Source organism: Ostrea edulis, chromosome 7 (genome assembly GCF_947568905.1).
Source record: "Ostrea edulis chromosome 7, xbOstEdul1.1, whole genome shotgun sequence".
Classification (NCBI taxonomy): Eukaryota; Metazoa; Mollusca; class Bivalvia; order Ostreida; family Ostreidae; genus Ostrea; species Ostrea edulis.
In genome coordinates, this window is record NC_079170.1 from 71,412,896 (window position 1) to 71,430,168 (window position 17,273).

At 37.3% G+C, this 17,273-nt stretch overlaps 1 protein-coding gene across 1 annotated transcript in view; it reads left to right on the forward strand.

The window, feature by feature from the left end:
- LOC125654906 (ankyrin-2-like) overlaps nt 1-6,069 on the forward strand; it is a 30,178-nt gene extending 24,109 nt beyond the window's left edge. The window contains exon 4 of the mRNA XM_048885013.2: nt 405-6,069. Within this exon, the coding sequence (XP_048740970.2) occupies nt 405-4,438 (4,034 nt within the window). The 3' untranslated portion in view covers nt 4,439-6,069. The remainder of the gene's footprint in view (nt 1-404) is intronic.
- Nucleotides 6,070-17,273: the final 11,204 nt, after the last annotated feature.

The window sequence follows — 17,273 nt, forward strand, 5'->3', positions numbered from 1 at the left end:
ATTTTGGGCCAAATGACTTTAGAAACTGTACCTACTTCTTTATATTTATGAAAAACCAAATTACACGTTGACATTAGTCACAATTTTTGTTCAAACATTCTACAGATGATGCATTTAGTAACACCATTTGTAGTTATTCAAACCCACTGGATTTACATTACATTGACAATAATTACTGCAGTTGTCTCGCTACATTTAACATTTTTACATTGATATTTAATATCTTTACATCGATATTTAACATTTCGACATTTACATTTAACATTTTCACATTTATGTTTAACATTTCTGCATTTACATTGAACGAATGGTGCATTGTGTAGTTACAAATACACAGTTACAGGGATAGAATATTGACCCTGTTGGCTTTCCATAGTTAACTGCTTCTTCACATGTAATTTCAGAGCAATATGATATTGACGTTGAGAAATGGAGAGAGGAAGACAAGCTTTACTATGAAACCCACAGCTTTCCGTCAATGGTGGAGAAAGTGAGGAACCAACCTTGCGTGACGTTTGTTGGTGTGCCTGGGTCCGGGAAGTCTGCCACGGCTCACCACATCGCCCTCAAGCTCCGGGAGGAAGGTTACGAAGTTGTACCAGTTGATGAAATCAGAGAGATAAAGCAATACTGTGACACAAAGAATCCACAGGTTTTTGTTATTGATGATGTGGTGGGTGTTTTTGGCCTCCAGAAAAGTAAATTAGATGTGTTGACTGATTATGAACAGAAAATAACACAGCCTTGCATGGCTAAGTCTAGAACTTTGATGACATGTAGAGAGGCTGTGTTCAATGAGACACTACCTTACAAACCATTCCTTACAAAGGAAGAGACTGTGATTAAGTTACACAGTTCTGATCATGCATTAGACAATCATGACATAAAACAGCTTCTCCAGAAGTATGGTTTGAATGTTAGTCTAATATCACCTGCATTGCTGACATCAACATCTCGCATGTTTCCTCTTCTCTGTAAATTGTTTTCAAAGGAACCAAAATTCCAAGCTCTTGGTTCAAAGTTTTTCCTGAATCCAGTCCAATGTATCATTGATGAACTTGATAATATGCAGAGGCATAACAAACTGAATTATGTAACACTTGTTTTGTGTATGCTAAATGAAAACAGTCTCTCCAAAGATAATTTTGAACATAAAAAGCTTATTGATAAGAAAAAGAAAACTTTGGAAAACTGCAGATTAGAGCTCAACACTGATACTTTCAAGTTTATGGATGCTTTGTCAGCAATGAAAGGGACCTACACAAAACAGTGTGGTGCACAGTACACATTTATACATGACTCCATGTTTGAAATATGTGCTTATCAATATGGTAAACAGTTTCCTGACCAAATGTTGCAGTGTATGAGTAGTAGTTATATTGCTAATAATGTCAAAACACAGACAAGTGAACCAGGAAATGTTAACAAAGTGAAAGAGAAACAGGGTGATTCTCAACCTATTGAGGGGCGTGAGAGTAGTGAAGGTAAAGAGAAGGAGAGTGATGATAAAAACAGTGAGGGAGAGGAATCGTCTGATCTGTGTATAAGGTTATGTGAGGATCAGTACCCACTGTTAGCAGAGAGATTGTACAGAGACATACAGAACATGGAGCTGTATGATGTTTTCAGGAATCAGGTTTTAAAACATCCCCAAGTGTGTCAGGTTTTTATTGGTGTGTTAGAGACAAAGTCATACGCAGAATTAAAAGACTTGTTTCTGTCCAGTCAGGGAGAGGTAGATAAGATAGCGAGTAAACGAGAGCGTGTGGAAGATGAGGGTGAGAGGAGTGAGTGGCAGAGACAGGAGGTGCTGATAGGAAGGAATAAACGAAAGGGAGAAACAAATAGAGAATACAATGTGAGAGTGGTCAGCTGGGTGATTTACTATGGACACTATCAGATAATAGAGTACATAGTACAACAGGCTGAACAACACAATGAAGTAAGTGAATTATTTGGGATAACAGGAAATTCTCCACAGGAATCTCGATCTGAGATGGAGAGATCTGGAATAGAGACATGTAATAATCAGAACAATAGGCCTGTAGAACAATCTACATCTGGGATATATACATGTAATGCAAAGGGAAATGAAATCAATAGGCTTGTAGAACAATGTAGATTACTCTTATTGAGTTGTTATAGTGGTGATGTACAGACAGTCAGAGTTCTGCTTCCTCTCTGTAAAAAAGCAATCAATGGGATAGGTGGGATCTGTAGAGGTATTTATTGGAATCGTGATACACCTCTTACTACTGCATGTTATAGAGGACATGTGAGTATAGTGAAGGAGCTGGTGAAGGAAGGGGCTGGTGTCAATCTACAGGATATCAAGGGGAATACAGCACTGATATCTGCATGTAAGGGAGGACATGTGAGTATAGTGGAGGAGCTGGTGAAGGCGGGGGCTGATGTCAATCTACTAGGTAAGTACAGCAATACACCACTGATAGCTGCATGTAAAGAAGGACATGTAAGTATAGTGGAGGAGCTGGTGAAGGCGGGGGCTGATATCAATATACAGGGTCATTGCAGGAATACACCACTGATAGCTGCATGTGATGGAGGACATGTGAATATAGTGGAGGAACTGGTGAAGGCAGGGGCTAATGTCAATCTACAGGATACATGGAGGAATACACCACTGATAGTTGCATGTGAGGGAGGACATGTAAGTATAGTGGAGGAGCTGGTGAAGGCAGGGGCTAATGTCAATCTACAGGATGATGACGGGAATACACCACTGATAGCTGCATGTAATGGAGGACATGCGAGTATAGTGGAGGAGCTGGTGAAGGCAGGGGCTGATATCAATCTACAGGATAGGGGAGGGAATACACCACTGGAAGCTTCATGTAAGGGAGGACATGTAAGTATAGTGGAGGAGCTGGTGAAGGCGGAGGCTGATGTCAATCTACAGGATAGGGGAGGGAATACACCACTGATAGCTGCATGTAACGAAGGACATTTGAGTATAGTGGAAGAGCTGGTGAAGGCGGGGGCTGATATCAATCTACAGGATATTAAGGGGAATACAGCACTGATATCTGCATGTGAGGGAGGACATGTAAGTATAGTGGAGGAGCTGGTGAAGGCAGGGGTTGATGTCAATCTACAAGATAACAGTATACAGGGGAATACAGCACTGATATCTGCATGTGAGGGAGGACATGTAAGTATAGTGGAAGAGCTGGTGAAGACGGGGGCTGATGTCAATCTACAGGATAGGGGAGGGAATACACCACTGATAGCTGCATGTAACGAAGGACATGTGAGTATAGTCGAGGAGCTAGTGAAGGCGGGGGCTGATGTCAATATACAGGATAGGGGAGGGAATACACCACTGCTAGTTGCATGTGAAGGAGGACATGTAAGTATAGTGGAGGAGCTGGTGAAGGCGGGGGCTGATGTCAATCTACAGGATGATATCGGGATTACACCACTGATAGCTGCATGTAAGAGTGGACATGTGAGTTTAGTGGAGGAGCTGGTGAAGGCCGGTGCTGATATCAATATACAGAATAGGGGAGGGAATACACCACTGATAGTTGCATGTAACGAAGGACATGTGAGTATAGTCGAGGAGCTAGTGAAGGCGGGGGCTGATGTCAATATACAGGATAGGGGAGGGAATACACTACTGCTAGTTGCATGTGAAGGAGGACATGTAAGTATAGTGGAGGAGCTGGTGAAGGCGGGGGCTGATGTCAATATACAGGATATTAAGGGGAATACAGCACTGCTATCTGCATGTGAGGGAGGACATGTAAGTATAGTGGAGGAGCTAATGAAGGCGGGGGCTGATGTAAGTATACAGGATATTAAAGGCAATACAGCACTGATATCTGCATGTGAGGGAGGACATGTAAGTATAGTGGAGGAGCTGGTGAAGGCGGGGGCTGATATCAATCTACAGGATATTGAGGGGAATACACCACTGATATCTGCATGTGAGGGAGGACATGTAAGTATAGTGGAGGAGCTGGTGAAGGCGGGGGCTGATATCAATCTACAGGATATTGAGGGGAATACACCACTGATATCTGCATGTGAGGGAGGACATGTAAGTATAGTGGAGGAGCTGGTGAAGGCGGGGGCTGATATCAATATACAGGGTAATTGCAGGAATACAGCACTGATAGCTGCATGTGAGAAGGGACATGTGAGTATAGTGAAGGAGCTGGTGAAGGTGGGGGCTGATGTCAATCTGCAGGATATATGGGGGAATACACCACTGCTAGTTGCATGTTTGGGAGGACATGTGAGTATAGTGAATGAGCTGGTGAAGGCGGGGGCTGATGTCAATTTACAGGATACATGGAAGAATACACCACTGAGAGCTGCATGTTGTAGAGGACATGCGAGTATAATAGAGGAGCTGGTGAAGGCGGGGGCTAAGGATAGACGGGGGGGATACACCACTGATAACTGCATATGAGGGAGGACATGTGAGTATAGGGGAGGAGCTAGTGAAGGCGGGGGCTGATGTCAATCTACAGGATAGATGGGGGAATATACCACTGATAGCTGCATGTTATAGAGGACATGTGAGTATAGTGAAGGAGCTGGTGAAGGCGAGGAGTGATGTCAATCTACAGGATATTAAGGGGAATACACCACTGATATCTGCAGTAAGAAAGTTCCCGTTATCAACGGTGAAATGTCTAGTGGAACATGGAGCTGACTGGGTAACTCAGGTTGTTGATATCGATGTGTCAGCAGTATATAAAGCATCAATACTGAACAAAACAGATATAATGAAATATCTCATACAGGAACAAAATAAAATCACTCCAGGTCAATGTAACGGAAATGTACACCTATTTAACTGTCTGGTGGACATCAGACATGCTGGAGTTAAAACAGACAGTGGGGATGATGTGGTGGTGACAGACAGATCAGTGTGGTGTATGGATAGATGGGGAGATATGTGGGAGACAATCAGTGAGAGAGACTGTGATGTACTGAGGCGTCTGTTGTGTGTGGGTCTGGATGTCAATCAGTCAATACAGTTATATGATATGTTCAATGATTACAAGCCTGGTGTGACACCTCTATTGTATACACTGATTGATGAGAATGGTATTAATGTTAGTCAAATAATGGAGAAGGTGGGGATCCTACTGGGGGCGGAGGCGGACGTCAATATCAGGGTGAGGTATAGAGAGTATAACACTGTGTTCGACTGGGAGGGCATTTGTGAGTATGATTATGTATTAGACAGGGCGAGGTATAGAGAGTATGACTCTGTGTTAGACTGGGAGGGTGTGTCTGTTCTAGAGAGGACGAGGCGACTGGTGTGTAAGTATAGTAATAGTGAAAAATGGTTTGACAGAGAGTACAAAGTTTCAGAGTGCAAGAAAGTGATGTGTGAGATAAAGAAACGTGTCAGAAGATACTCTGTATAGTCCCTGATAGAATTGTAGAGAGATGTTGTTACTAAGTGCAAGAGATAAAGAAACATGTCAGAAGACACTCTGTATAGTCCCTGATAAAATTGTAGAGAAATGTTGTTATTGAGTACAGGAGATAAAGAAACATGTCAGAAGACACTCTGTATAGTCCCTGATAGAATTGTAGAGAGATGTTGTTATTTAGTACAAGAGATAAAGAAACATGTCAGACGACACTCTGTATAGTCCCTAATAGAATTATAAAGATATGTTGTTACTGAGTACAAGAGAGTGATGTGTGAGATAAAGAAACATGTCAGAAGACACTCTGTATAATCCCACATAGAATTGTAGATATATGTTGTTACTAAGTACAAGAGATAAAGAAACATGTCAGAAGACACCCTGTTTTGTCCCTGATAGAAATTAAGAGATATGTGTTCCTTTGTCAGTAGATGTGGTGAGTATAAAACCCAGTAGGTTACCAGTATCTTTGTACATAATATAATTTACTAGATTGTACGCCCGTGCATCTCTCTCCTTAAGTTTCCATTTGTTTGTGTACAGTAATATAGTGTTTCACATGCATATATTCTGTAAATATTGGAACCTTTCTGAAAATACCGGTATGCTGAATAACATCTGTGATTAATAGTAAATGTTCACTGCGACAGTTTATTGTCTTAGTCATTGATTATAATTAAGTGGACCGCCGTGGTGTTCTGGAGGTAGAGCAATTGCCCTGCATGCAAGAGGTCAGGGTTCGAATCCCGTCCGCGTGAGATTTAAGGTCGCTCACTACACTAAAGCTTATACTCTATATGACATCACATCACAAGATGGCAATTATGTTTTGTGAAATTATTTGTATCGATCGATTTGTTTGTCTATCATCGAAGCTCAGTAGTTGAAAGAATTTGTTTTTAAAATCATGTTTTTAATTAGATTTGTATATATTTTGCCTTGTTGGCATATATACTTGTATATTATCATATTTTTATGCCCCCGAGATCGAAGATCGGGGGGCATATTGTTTTTGTCCTGTCTCTCATTCTGTCACTGTCTGAAACTTTAACTTCCTAAGAACTTTTGAACAGTACGTGATAGAGCTTTGATATTTCACATGAGTATTCCTTGTGACAAGACCTTTCCGTGGGTACCAACATTTTTTACCCCGTGACGTTGACCTTGGAGTTTGACCTACTTTTTAAAACTTTAACATTGCTAATAACTTTTGAACAGTAAGTGATAGAGCTTTGATATTTTACATGAGTATTCCTTGTGTCAAGACCTTTCCGTGGGTACCAACATTTTTACCCTGTGATCTTGACCTTGGAATTAGACCTACTTTTTGAAAACTTTAACCTTGCTAATAACTTTTCAACAGTAAGAGATAGAGCTTTGATATTTCACATGAGTATTCCTTGTTACAAGATTTTTCCGTTGGTGTTGAACCTTTTGACCTTGACATTTGACCTACTTTTATTTTTTTTTTTTACATTTGTCATAACTTCTGAATGGTAAATATTAGAGCTTTCATATTGTACATGAGCATTTCTTTTGACAAGATCTTTCTACTGGTACCAAAATATTTGCCCCTGTGACATTGGCCATCTTTGGAATTGGCCATTATCGGGGGTATTTGTGTTTCACAAACACATCTTGTTTATAATTAGATCAATTTGTATTGATTTGAGAAACTATTTCTGGGTCTAGTGAGCCAACTTAAGTCGTTAAAACAAGTAGTGACAATTCCATTGCTAAACTCTCGGCATCAGGTTTGAATGGCATGGGTCCTTGGAGATTGTATTTTTTTTTTGGTATATCGGACAGTTGAAATAAATTATAATTGGACTGATTAAATACATTACAAGAGTGTTACATCTTTCCCTTCTAAATTTCGTACTAATTGAATTTTAATTTCAGGTAAATACCAGCTTAGTATAGTGTCTCCCTCCAGAAAATGAGTCCCAGTCAGATTGCATGCCTGTTCGGGGGGTGGGGGGGGGGGTGGGGGCGCAATACATAAAGTCAAGGTACCTCTTCACATAACACCCCCATGTAAGCTAAGATTAAACAGACTTATTGACAATTTGTCTTTTTGTCTACATACCAGTGGTACTAGTAAATACATTCAAGTAAACAAACTGAATCCTAGAATTTTAGTTGAAGGTTTCCCCTAAAGTTTTCAGCGATAAGAAATCCATGTGCTTAAAACGTTAAGAGACACACACAGATTACATGTACCTTGAAATTTCAAACAATATATCCCGTACGTAAGGTTGAGACCTCCGATGTTTAGTTCACTCCTTTATTCTAAAGTCCCATGTAGACTAATATGCATTTTCACAGGCTTAAATGTATATACATGTATCAACTATGGTTGACTAATGTTGGTGTGCATTTTTAGATTCATACTGTCACAGTCGGTGTGTCTAGAAATTAGATTATAGAGAACATGTACCCTATGATGAAACTAAAGTTGGTTATTCAATATGTACTCTTTTATAGAATGTAGTATCACCATTTCTTTGTTAATGTGTAGAGGGCCCTGAACAAAAATATACCAAAAATACAGCTCAGATGAAGATTACAACATTGTATGTGTACCAAAATTAAAGTACAGATGAAAAAAAAATCGCGGCGGTTTTACCCCTTGGTCCCCAAGCAGGGCTTTTGATAACCACTAGGCCCCTGAGGATTAGTCTCTCTCCCCTCCTATACTGAAGTCTTGCACCCACCCCTGGGGGTTGTACTAATTACATATTTATGGGTATATTTTACATTCGGGCTAGTTTTATTAAATGATAATTTGAGTATATAGATTGAGGAGGGGGAGGGATGCTACACCACTGACCTTGATTTGCATGACCCCCCTCCTTTCCGTTTTTATGTGTTGATAGTGTCAGTTATACTTTCAATTTTTATTACAATTTCTTTATAGCTAGAATTTTAGAATTTTAGTGTAGAAAATACCATATCCGTTATTGGTACTAGATAATTTCTTGATATTTAAAATGTTAGTGGAAAAAAAAAATACCACATCCGTTATTGATACTAGACAATTTCTTTATAACTAGAATTTCAGCGTAGAAAATACCACAACCATTGTTAGTACTAGACAATTTCTATAAAACTAGAATTTTAGTGTAGAAAATACTATATCTGTTATTGGTACTAGACAATTTCTATATAACTAGGGTTTTAGTGAAGAAAACATGTGACGGTTTATTTACAATGGATACAGTTTAATCAGTTAATGATTACATTTTATCAAATGATGTCAAAGTAGTTCATCCAATGGAGAGATTGCTGGAATAAGGGAAACCAGCCCCCATCCTACCACCACAAGAAAACTTTCGTGCAACTGGGTCCAGGATAGGGTTACCCTTGATACAGTTTTCAAGGTCATATGGAAAGGGTGGGGGTCAATGAAAATGTACCAAATCGAGGCAGTCTACTTACAGTCAAGTTGATGATACAGGGGTTTCAACAGTCTCGTTTAAAGTCAGTATTTCGTAAATTCTATGTTTGTGATAACGGTCCAGTTTGCTAATACAACCTATTATTGAGTTGAGTCAAATGCTGTCTGACCTGTTTACCTGATCAAGATATACACTGTAGGGTTTATGGTTGGTGTGACTGGTCGACAGGGGGATGCTTACTCCCCCAAGGCACTAGCTGAAGAACTGTAACTTTCTGATAAATATTGGGACAAATCAGAGAGCTACAGATCCACCCCTTATAAAAACCTTCGATTTACGGCGATTTATCTCACATTAACGTCGACAACTCACATTCAAATTACTGAAAACTAGAAATACCATAGTTACGCATTCTAAACATAAAAAAATGGAAGAAAAAAATTGAAAATTGAAAATTTTCAGCTCAAAATTGTATTCATGTTCATTTTCAACTCACCTGAGCTAAAAGCTTAAGTGAGCTATTTTGATCACCCGTATTCCGGCGTCCGTCCGTCAGTCCGTCTGTCCGTCCGACCGTCTGTAAACTTTTAACATTTTTGACTTCTTCTCAAAAACCAATGGGCCAATTTCAACCAAAGTTGGCACAAAATATCCTTAGGAAAAGGGAATTCCAAATTGTAAAAATAAAGGGCCAGGTTACCTTCCAAGGGGAGATAATCAAGAAAAGGTAAAAATAGAGTAAGGCCATTAAAAATCTTCTCAAGAACTATTGGGCCAGAAAAGATGAAATTTATAGATAAACTTTATTAGGTAGTGCAGCTTCTAAATTGTTAATATCATGGCCCTCGGGGGTTGGATGGGGCCACAATAGGGGATCAAAGATTTACATACAAATACATAGGAAAAATCTTTAAAACTCTTCTTCTCAAGAACCACTGAGCCAGAAAAGCTGAAATTTATATGAAAGCTACATCATGGCCCCCGGGGGTCGGATGGGGCCATAATAAGGGATCAAAGTTTTACATACAAATATATAGAGAAAATCTTTAAACATCTTCTTCTCAAGAACCATTGGGCTAAAGAAGTTCACATTTATATGAAAGTTTTCTGACATAGTGTAGATTCAATTTTGCAAAAACCATGGCCTCCAGGGGTAGGTTTGGTGCCATAATAGGGACTGCGGTTTTACATGCAAATATATATGGAAAATCTTCTGATATGGACCAAGGTGACTCAGGTGAGCAATGTGGCCCATGGGCCTCTTGTTTGATATTGAGAGAGAATTGTATGGTTTCTTGACAGTTGGGGTAGTGAGAATTGTTACACTTAATCACGTACACTGCGGTCTTGGTTTGATATTGTAGCATTTTCAGTACTAGTACTCTCGATCATGTGACCCAGAACTTTATATAATCGATGTAGACTTTTTATTTTTTATGTATTTAAATATATTTCAGCAATTGTTATCCAGTTTGTTGTCAACCTATACATGTACAGGACATTTGTCTCAGTGTTGACTCAAGTTCATAACTATTAGAAGAAATTAAAAAGTCGAAAGTCCGGATTTTACATTAGAGGGTCTTTGGGGTTATTACATTGAGTTTATTCCAACTGTTTCTACGAAACAAAGAAGAGAGAAATCATTTAGCCAGTCTAGAAAACGACGCATTGTGTTTCTCAACTAGTGTTTATTTACAAAGATAAAACAAAATTAAAGAAATAATAATGATGATTTAAAATTAAACCACAAGATATTTATTGCTGAAATACCGTTCAATGCATTGAAGAAATGGAATATAAGAATTCTACGTCCAGTGATCGACATTGTCAGAACCATGGACTTCCCTCCAGTCCTCTACACTTTATTGTAACGAAGAAAATACACATGATTTCTTTATTTGTTCTTTATTATAGCCCTCATCCTCTGAACATCGGAAAAACAGGTATCAGGTTTATTTGGCTTTACTTAGAAGCTAAAATCATTTTTGAATCAATTAGTCTTATTTCATATTAAACTCTTGGAAATAATTAAACGCATTTGTTTTTCTTTAAATTATCAAATAACCCAGTGCGCCATGATGTACATAGGATTGTATCTGTGTACATATGTTAGTGCGACACGTCATCTAATCTTAAATTAACCGACCAATGCGATTATCTCATTTATATGGTGGCATGCTTCTGCCATCACCCGTCCTATCAATATGACTTTGAGCACTTCTCAGGGGCGGATACAGTAATTTCAGTTACTGGAAGCGCCACTGTATTAGGCAGGGGGCGAAGTCCTAAGAAGTTCATGATTTTAGAGATTTTACAGAGCTTGAAATATGTCTCCTATTTAGTCATTCGTAGTATTTTCTATCATTTGTAATAAGGTGAAATTAATGGAACGACGCAAATTTTAAGGGTTTTTGAAAAAAAAATAAGTTCTTTCAATAAAGTAATTTAAGAAATCAAAAGATTTTGTCATTTATTTCTCCGGGAGTGGAAGAAATCGCTTCTCGTATCGTTGAGAACATTTTTCTAAATAAGATACGCCCCCCTTAAATCCGCCACTGCTTGTCGAATGATAAAAAGTTGAAAATTTTAAGGCCAATTCAACTTAATTAGTAGATTATCATTCGGGGTCACAAAAACCAAGGGGCGGGTGGGAGGATTTTATTTTTCAAACTTTTATTTCCCGAGAAAAAAATAATGACAAAGGGCATCACTCAAAGTGTTAATCAAGTTAACATTCAAAGAATCCTTGGTAGAGGATATAAAACCAACATTCTGTGACTTTAACCATTCACTCATATGTCACTGGGAAGCAAGTTTGTTTTTAATCATAACTTTTGCGAAAATAACCCCGAGGGGCGGCTGGGGATAATAATCTGTCAATTAATTCTAACTGGCTAACCGTAAAAATCCCCGAAATATGTTATCCAATTAAAAACATAATCTGAAAAGTCGACATAAATGTATATGAAATGGTGAGAGGACTGTACCACGGTGACTTATCATAGAATGACACTATAGACACGTGACTCATCATACAATGACACACTATAGACACATGACTTATCATACAATGACACACTATAGATATTACTTATCATACAATAACACGCTATATACACATGACTTATCATACAATGTCACGCTATAGACACATGACTTATCACTCAATGACACACTATATACACATGACTTATAGAATGAAACGCTATAGACACGTGGCTTATCATACAATGACACGCTATAAACACATGACTTAACATACAATAACACGTAATAGACACATGACTTATCACACAATGACACGCTATAGACACATGACGTATCATATAATGACACACTATAGACACATGACTTATCATATAATGACACACTATAGACACATGATTTATCATCCAATGACAGGCTATAGACACATGACTTATCATACAATGACACGCTATAGACACATGACTTATCATACAATGACACGGTATAGACACATGAATTATCATACAATGACACGCTATAGACACATGACTTATCATACAATGACACTATAGACAGATGACTAATCATACAATGACACACTATAGATACATGACTTATCATACAATGACACGCTATACACACATCACTTATCATATAGTGACACGCTATAGACACATGACTTATCACACAATGACACACTATAGACACATGACTTATCATACAATGACACACTATAGACACATGATTTATCATCCAATGACACGCTATAGACACATGACTTATCATACAATGACACTATAGACACATGACTAATCATACAATGTCACGCTATAGACACATGACTTATCATACAATGACACGGTATAGACACATCACTTATCATACAATGACACACTATAGACACATGACTTATCATACAATGACACGCTATAGACACATGACTTATCATACAACGACACGATATAGACACGTGACTTATCATACAATGACACGTTATAGACACATGACTTATCATACAATGGCACACTATAGACACATTATTTATCATAGAATGACACGCTATAGACACATGACTTATCATACAAAGACACGCTATAGACACATGATTTATCATTCAATGGCGAACTATAGACACATTATTTATCATACAATGACACGCTATAGACACATGATTTATCATACAATGACACGCTATAGACACATCACTGATCATACAATAACACAAGATAGACACATGACTTATCATACAATGACACGCTATAGACACATGACGTATCATATAATGACACGCTATAGACACATGACTTATGATACGATAACACGCTATATAGACATATGATTTATCATACAATGACACGCTATAGACACATGGCTTATCATACGATGACATACTATAGACATATGACTTATCATATAATGACACGCTGTAGACACGTGATTTATACAATGATACGTTAAAGACACATGAAATATCTTACGATGACACAACTAAAGACACATGACTTATCATAAAATAACACGCTATATACACGTGACTTATCATATAATTACACGCTACAGACATATGAGTTATTATATAATGAAACGCTATAGACACAATATACACACGCTATAGACACATGACTAATCATACAATGACACGCTATAGACACATGACTTATCATACAATGACACGGTATAGACACATCACTTATCATACAATGACACACTATAGACACATGACTTATCATCCAATGACACACTATAGACACATGACTTATCATACAATGGCACACTATAGACACATTATTTATCATAGAATGACACGGTATAGACACATGCTTTATCATACAAAGACACGCTATAGACACATGACTTATCATACAATGACACGGTATAGACACATTATTTATCATACAATGACACGCTATAGACACATGATTTATCATACAAAGACACGCTATAGACACATGACTAATTATATAATAACACGCTATATACACATGACTTATACAATGACACGGTATAGACACAAGACTTATCAAAGAATGACACGCTATAGACACATGACTTATCATACAATTACGCGGTATAGACACATGACTTATACAATGACACGGTATAGACACATGACTTATCATACAAAGAGACGCTATAGACACATGACTAATTATACAATGACACGCCAGAGACACATGACTTATACAATGACACGCTATAGACACATGACTTATCATACAATGCCACGCTAAAGACAGACATGTGACTTATCATACAATGACACACTATAGACACATGACTTATCATACAATGGCACACTATAGACACATGACTTATCATACAATGACAACCTATAGACACGTGCCTTATCATACAATGACACGTTATAGACAAATGATTTATCATCCAATGACACGGTATAGACACATGACTTATCATACAATGACACACTATAGACACATGACTTATCATACAATGACACACATGACTTATCATACAATGACACGGTGTAGACACATGACTTATCGTACAATGACACACTATAGACACATGACTTTCCATACAATGACACGGTGTAGACACATGACGTATCATACAATGACACACTATAGACACATGACTTATCATACAATGACACGCTATATAGACATGTGATTTATCATACAATGACACGCTATAGACACATGACTTATCATAAAATGATACACTATAGACACATGACCTATCATACAATGACACGGTATAGACACATGACTTATACAATGACACGGTATAGACACATGACTTATCATACAAAGAGACGCTATAGACACATGACTAATTATACAATGACACGGTGTAGACACATGACTTATACAATGACACGCTATAGACACATGACTTATCATACAATGACACGCTAAAGACACATGACTTATCATACAATGACACGGTGTAGACACATGACTTATCGTACAATCACACTATAGACACATGACTTTCCATACAATGACACGGTGTAGACACATGACGTATCATACAATGACACACTATAGACACATGACTTATCATACAATGACACGCTATATAGACATATGATTCATCATACAATGACACGCTATAGACACATGACTTATCATAAAACGCAGTATTAAGTCTTCCCCGGAAGACATGTGTCGCCTGCTAGTTCATTCTATATGTAATATATCACGTATAATGTTGAAAAAGTAAATTATTCAAATGGTTTTTGTCAGTTTAATACTCCTTTTAAAGGTTTTGAGAATTACTAAACATTCTTTAACGATAACTGAATTGAATTTGAAAGATGAGACATTATTATGCAATGGAATTTGTGGGAGAATCTGTTTGAAATTAAGACATTTATTAAATCTAGACTGAATGAAAACATATGTTTGAAAATATGTCCTTCAGTTAATCATAAAATAAAATCTTCAGCAAAAAATGTTTTTGCTGTAAAAAATTCTAAGTCCCGGCAAACAGGAAGTTCATAAGCGACAGATTCGAAAATGTCTTATACAATCCAGTTGGCCACAGTGATGCTCTGTGCAAAATATCAGGGAGTTGCCCCATGTGGTTCTTGAGAAAACTGTGACCGAATTTTTGTGTGACGACGACGACACCAGACGACGACGCAGGACGACGCAAGACGACGGATAGTGATCCCTATATGTCGCCACTGCGTGTAACGCAGGCGATACAATGATACACTATAGACACATGACTTATCATAGAATGACACGCTATAGACACGTGACTCATCATACAATGACACACTATAGACACATGACTTATCATACAATGACACACTATAGACACATGACTAATCATACAATGACACGCTATAGACACATGACTTATCATACATTGACACGGTGTAGACACATGACTTATCATACAATGATACGCTATATAGATATATGATTTATCATACAATGACACGCTATAGACACATGGCTTATCATACGATGACACACTATAGACACATGACTTATCATACAATGATACGCTATATAGACATATGATTTATCATACAATGACACGCTATAGACACATGACTTATCATAAAATGATACACTATAGACACATGACGTATCATACAATGACACACTATAGACACATGACTTATCGTACAATGATACGCTATATAGATATATGATTTATCATACAATGACACACTATGACACATGGCTTATCATACGATGACACACTATAGACACATGACTTATCATATAATGACACACTATAGACACATGACTTATCATATAATGACACACTATAGACACATGGCTTATCATATAATGACACACTATAGACACATGGCTTATCATATAATGACACACTATAGACACATGACTTATCATAAAATGATACACTATAGACACATGACGTATCATACAATGACACACTATAGACACATGACTTATCGTACAATGATACGCTATATAGATATATGATTTATCATACAATGACACACTATGACACATGGCTTATCATACGATGACACACTATAGACACATGACTTATCATATAATGACACACTATAGACACATGACTTATCATATAATGACACACTATAGACACATGGCTTATCATATAATGACACACTATAGACACATGGCTTATCGTACAATGATACGCTATATAGATATATGATTTATCATACAATGACACACTATAGACACATGACTTATCATATAATGACACACTATAGACACATGACTTATCATATAATGACACACTATAGACACATGACTTATCATATAATGACACACTATAGACACATGGCTTATCATACAATGACACGCTATAGACACATCACTTATCAAACAATAACACGCTATAGACACATGATTTATCACACAATGACACACTATAGACACATGACTTATCATACAATGGCACACTATAGACACATGACTTATCATATAATGACACACTATAGACACATGACTTATCATACAATGGCACACTATAGACACATGACTAATCATACAATGACACGATATAGACACGTGACTTATCATACAATGACACACTATAGACACATGACTAATTATACAATGACACACTATAGACACGTGACTTATCATTAATGAGATTCTTTAATTGTGTTTGTCTGTTTTTTACTAGCTAGTATCTTCAATTAATATTCATATCTGATGTTAAATTTAGATTCAAGTTGTACCCTTCAGTTTTGACTATGCTGGTCTGGATGCAAGGTTTCTTAAGATGACCTGTATCCTGTCCCTGGTAAGTATAAATATGATATATTGTTTTTTTTTTCAAGTCAAAATGGTCAATATTTTCTAAGCGTTATGTGAAAGATCAATGGCTCACTAGGTTTCAAGTTTAGATAGGGTTTCCACCATAATTTGACATGTGGAAAACATTTCCTTTCTTCCAATAATAGTTTAACCATTTTCTGCAGAGAAAGTTGAATTTTCATTTATTTCTCTGTAATGTAATATTGAACATGATTTTTCTCTGAATTAGATAAATAGGGTTGTGC